The following is a 5930-nucleotide window of genomic DNA, read 5'->3' on the forward strand; positions in this document are numbered from 1 at the left end:
ATTTGTATAGGAATTTTATTTATTCGATGAATATATTGATTTCATGGAAAAGGAACGAAAAATTGAATAAGAATGCCCGTTTGTCTGTCTGTAAAATGAAAGGTTTGTCTTATAGTATTTTATTTAAACTTAAAAGGTTTAATGCTCATGTACGTTATTCTTTACGTACAATCACGTAAGATTTAGTACACAAAATAAAGAAAATTAAAACAAGAAGAACAACGACACCCATCACCCCTAAACTCCCCACCCCTAAAAAAAACGAAATATGACCATAAATTTCGCACTTTTTTAAATGTAATGTTTTTATTTAGCCTTTTTCATCTGATTCATTATTTTTTAAAGAACTTGTTCGACGTTTTTAATAAAAATTCTTCTAGATCTATAGGTCATCCTTGCTCTCACACTGAATTTCGGTACTCCGGTCTCATCCAAAGGACAGAATACTTAAAGTGTTAATATTATTCCTTTCTCTGTCTACAAAGGTCAATTTTTTATTAAATGAATATCGTCTATGATTTGAAAAATTACGTTTAATTTGGTGAACTTTTGAAAAAGCGTTTACTCATAAATTAAGCAGGTTATATCGTAGAGATTTTGGAGTTTTTAAAGATTTTAAACACGTATTGGTGTTAGAGTTGCAATTCTTTGAAAAGGGGTGGAGTTAAATTAATGACGTAATACGTATGTTAGAGCTGTAATCTCTATTTATTGGTTTTCATGTACATGCACGTACATGTATATCTTTCTTGTTAACTTTTTAAGAATATGTTTCATTTGAAAACTATAAAAGCAGAAAATTTGTAAAAGAGCTACACTGTAAAAGTAATGATAGCCGATCCTTAAAAAGATACTTATATGGGTAGATAATAATTAGAATAGGGCAAAATGTTAATCAAGTGGCAATATTCACATTAAATGCATGTCGTGCGTGGCTTTTTTCATCTGCTGACTGGAAATATCTTTGAATTTTGAAAAAAGGCTGATTGCCTAAATACTCAGTAATCTTTGTCATTTCATCAGAAGTCCTGAAAAGAATGTTGAAAACCCCTTGTTGTTTCTGTGGTTGGTTAAATATACCGTATATATATAGTACTATGTCTTCTGTCTCCATTGAAATTTGTAAAATTAATATTAGACAATTAATTCTTGAAGCAAAACTGATCATTCTTTCTCAAAAGGAAAATATCGAAAAGGCTTTCTTATGACAGAACAAACCATGAGTTTTCCAAGCAAAAACTTCAGTGGATTGCGTTTACGGTTCACTTTGATTCATATCTTCCTTTCTGTTACGTCTTTTCAAAAGAAAAATAAGCAAAATACGATACCCCCGCTCATAAAGGATTATAGTAACAGAGTTTAATTTTTGGCAGTATGAACATGTAAATGAGGAAATGCGTAAACAAAATTACATGTATCTCTTAGTTTGAATAATGACGAAGTCCACGTTTTTGCTGTAGAGAACACTAAATATATTTCCGAAGGAAACATCAAATAGTTTCTGTAAAGTGATGGACAGTCCTACAGATGAAATACTAAAATCATTTTTCTCTTTCTGTATTGTACTTGTGTTAATCTGTATTGCTTATGAAGCAGAAAGGCAATACTGCCAGTATCCAATCATGCAAGATACCTTGTTCAAACAAGAATGTGAAGGAAAAGTTACATGCTTGTCCTTTACGTATTTTTTTAAATTGAAAAAAGGAAAATTACTTTCAAATGCTCATTACTTTAAATTCAAACTGAATATTAGCGTTATCTTATTAATAATAGAAGCCAATTTAATATATTTAACAATATTTTGATCGATGGAGTCACTGTCATAGACATAATGGGATTCTATAATCCGTTTCCAGTTACACAAAACATTTCAGATCAAGTAGAATACAAGACTTAGTGTCTTTAAAAAAGTGCGGTTTATTTGATCAGAAATCATTGTCTTATAAATCTGTCTAACGCTAAAGTAAACATTCGTTATTAATATTGCATGAAATAATTGTATTGAATATATTTTGTTGAAATTAACGCAGTTTCTATAACAAAACATTAGTTTTTTTTAAAGGGGGGACAAATAATATTCCTGATCTATTTTGCATTGTTAATTTAGATACCTGTAGCTATCCTATCACACACAAATTAGTATTTTTTTTAATTAATAATTAATCTTTGAAAAAGAATATCATCAGCAAGTAAAATAAATGACTTAAATACCCCCCCCCCTTCTTTTCAATTTCATCGCTAGTTAAAAAAAAATTGACTTGAGAAAACTCTACGACCGGGCAAAAATGCATGAGGAGGGATGTCTCTTTTATAAAATATAACTTTCAGCCGTAGGGTATGCCGGTCCATTAAACTCGAAAACTGAGCATCTTTTTCTAGGATTGTCACTCCACTATAGCACCTACTGATCAAAATTTAGGCCAAGTTTAAAGTTTGGTATTTTTCTTGTAAAAATGTGTATCCTAGGTCAAGTGATCAGAGGTAAAAATTAATGATACCCAAATAAAAGGTCTTTATTGTCACAAGAAATAAACCTATAAAATGTGGAAGCCATTTGTATAGCCCATCCCACTTAAAACTTATGGGCAAGGTTATAATTTCTGCAGACAAATAGACAGACATAATATAAACACAAGAAACAAAATATGTATAATTAGTCAAATGGAAAAAAATATACTATTTAATTGGAATCACAAAATAGATTGTTATTTCAGGGACAGGGAGTGGGTAGGGAGATTGGAATCCCCCCATCCCCCCCCCCCCCCCTGGAATTTGCTTTGTTATTTAAACAAGACTATATACTGAGGCAAATAAAAAATGACTTTGGACATCCTCCCCCTAACTTAGAAAACATTGACCACACTATCATTGTTTTTATTTTGTTTATTTGTTTTCAGTTTTTTTTTCTCCTGCTTGTCAGGAAATTCTGGGCTGGAATTTTTTGACTGAGATGTGAACCCCCCTCCCTACTCCCGAAAAAAAATTCTGGATCCGCACCAGTATTGGCAGTAACTGAATGTCACATCGACAACGGGAGATAACTTCACAATATGAAATTCGTCTAGTGTGGCATGCGATGATCTTTGACCCTTTTTGAACTTTAACCTAATCGTTTGGGTTTATTTTACCCCCCACTATACTTAAACTTGTACTTACCGATCGTCAACTTCATGAAATATAAATCCAATTATAACACAAAATGAATTAATCCAATGCACACCAGACTGCAGCCATGTGCTAATTCCATTCGGCAAACCTTCCTCGATTCCGTCACCTTATCAGATGAAGTGGGAATCGGCCGAGGTGTGCCAAATGGTGTTTAATCTAAAAATATGATAATGGGTGACGCAACGTGATGTGATGTAGAAATTTACATGTTAACATGTATAGTACAAGAACAAATTTTAAAATAATTCATAACAAACGATGTTTTAACAAAACTTTTCCATCTAGCCTATTCCAAAAAGTATGTGCTGTGTGATTGTGGTGTCGAGGGGGGGGGGGGGATTAGTAAATTTAAAAAGGTCCTATTATGAGCAAAACATTTATCAAAATCTAATTTACATCATTAATAGAATTCAAACTGGTATATAATGAATTAAGCATGTAAAATAAATATAAGAGGTTCTGAGTTATAGGTCACAGGGTCTGAGAATTTCATACTCAATTTGATGAATACATGTAAATTATAGAATTATTTTGACTTTTTCCTTGGAAAGCCGCCCAATATGTAGGAGCGTGTATTTAGAGGCAAACACCTTAGTGCGGGTATAACTGTCTCATGACAGCATCTAGTTTTTTCATGAATTAAATATACAAGTCTATAATAATGTACAACATTAACAAGTATAAAAGTATCATACAGTTTTTTTTAACAAACATAAATTTTGTATAAAGGTTTTAAAACTATTTGACTGGCTTGACAGACAGTGGTCCATACTTGATTCTATTGATGATACTGGAGTCTGTGTTATTACCCAGCCTCTGTCTCAGTCTCTCTATCAGAGACATGGGGCTTTGTTTACTACACTCCTCCCTTCTGTCACTCACAACATTCTCCTTCCCCCCACACACAGGAGAACTCAGGCCAGAGACCCTCGTCTTCTCCTTACTTGACCCAGTCTGTGGACTCTTGGAAGATTCCACGCTGATTGTCCGTAATGCAGATATTGTTTGTGTGGTACTTTTCAGTTTTTCATCCCTGGCCTTAGTTTCTTCATTAATCACTATGCTGTCACTATCACATACAGAGTCACTATCATTAAGAAATATCACAGAGGTTTGATCCTGAGTATTGTTATTGCACTTGATTTCAGAGGTTTCAGAATGTTTTCCATTCACATGACTATTAATCCCAGAGGGAGTTTTCGAGACTTTTTCCTGAAAACTAGTCATCATAGATGACAGCTCCCCTTCTGTGATGTTAAGTTTACTGAATGAGTTAAGCAGTGAAGTCTGTACTTCAAAGTTACCAAAATCAATGGCAACATTTGTATTGTTGAAGGACTTATTCTCCCACAAAACTGACACACTTGGACTACCTTGTGGCTTCTGACAAGAGTCTCTTGGGCTCTGTAAAGAATCTAACTTAAGGAGAGGTGAGATCATCACATCCTCTGCCAGGTGAGGACTAAGATTTGACAGATTGTGGGAAAACCTGGACACACAGTCCTCTGACCTGTCAGGGGTTGAAGCAGACAACTTTGGTCTGAGCCCAGTGCTAGATTCTTTTTTATGCTGCAAATCTGGTGTCACAACTGTGAAGTTAAGCTTAGGCATGTCCAGAAATTCTGTCCTGTCCAACTTCTGTAATTTAGAATTAATTGAATTTTGTTGCCACATTGGAGTTCCCAAAGAAGTATCGTGATTGTCATAATTTCCAGGAAGTGATGTTTCCACACGTGAAATTTCTTGATCTGAACCATTCACATTCACGGCACTATGACAATTTTCTTTTATATCATCATCATGTCCCACATTTCCTGCTATATCCCCCTGACCATTTCTAGTTTCTGGATGGGAGGGAAATGTATACAGATCTTCAGCATCACTGTCACTAGAGAAGCCCCTAAGAGAACTAGACACACCCTGAGATATAGCCCTCACCATCACATCCTCTCCCCCTCCAATCTTACCCTGGGGCTGACCCAGGGACCCATCAGATGGGCGTTCACTGAATCCCCTCGATTTAGCTATTTTTAATTGGAGTCTCTGTGACAAGGGGAGATAATCCCCTTCCTCCTCCTCACTACTGCTAAAGTTTAGATTCCTCTCCATGACCACAGAATTGGATTTTATCGACCGCTTGACCACAGATCTCATTGCTAACTCTAGTCTCTGCATTGGTGAAGCTTTAGTCTGTTGCTTTATATTTACAGGTTTATTGTGTAAACTTACTGCAGGGCTATCAACAGTCTCTGTATGTGTCTCTGTATTTTGTATTGCACCATTTAATTCCTCATTGTTTGTTTCTTCATCCTCCTCATCTGTTTCCCCACCATCATTGTTATTTTCTGTTTCACTTTTCTCCACCAAATTTTCACTCAGTTCTATAGCCTCTGTCTCTTTCGCTTTGCTTGCTGTTTTCTTTCTTGCTTTTCTTCCTGAAAAGGAATGATTGAATTTGTGAAGGAATTTTATCATGTATTGTAATTTACAATTCTGCAACAAAAATCCAACCCCAAAGTTAACAATAATGTTCAGTGTTAAGTGCATTTCAGGAATGAAGCTTATTTTAACTATATTATACGATATGTCATAACCTGGGGCAGTTTACGCTTTATAAACTGCGAAAAAAGCGTAAACTGCACCAAGTTTTGTCATATCGTATGATATAAGTTGAAATAAGCTTCATTCTTTACAATTTATATTTATATTGGATATGTCAAAGTGATGTGGAAGTCCCTACCACATATTCTTTAAGTATTTTA

General features: G+C 34.6%; 1 protein-coding gene across 1 annotated transcript; it reads right to left on the bottom strand.

The window, feature by feature from the left end:
* Positions 1–3906: 3906 nt before the first annotated feature.
* LOC134267727 (uncharacterized) lies at positions 3907–5643 on the bottom strand. The gene has a single exon (XM_062749942.1). The coding sequence runs from the start codon at positions 5641–5643 to the stop codon at positions 3907–3909; it is 1737 nt and encodes a 578-aa protein (XP_062605926.1).
* Between the last annotated feature and the right edge of the window lie 287 nt (positions 5644–5930).

The sequence above is a fragment of the Saccostrea cucullata genome, unplaced genomic scaffold (assembly GCF_032062105.1).
Source record: "Saccostrea cucullata isolate Sc308-1 unplaced genomic scaffold, CSIRO_AGI_Scuc_v1 ctg9903, whole genome shotgun sequence".
Taxonomy (NCBI): Eukaryota; Metazoa; Mollusca; class Bivalvia; order Ostreida; family Ostreidae; genus Saccostrea; species Saccostrea cuccullata.

What these genes read in the sequence shown, in the direction of transcription:
- LOC134267727 (XM_062749942.1), bottom strand. Translation starts at nt 5,643, where the DNA reads ATGATAAAATTCCTTCACAAATTCAATCATTCCTTTTCAGGAAGAAAA.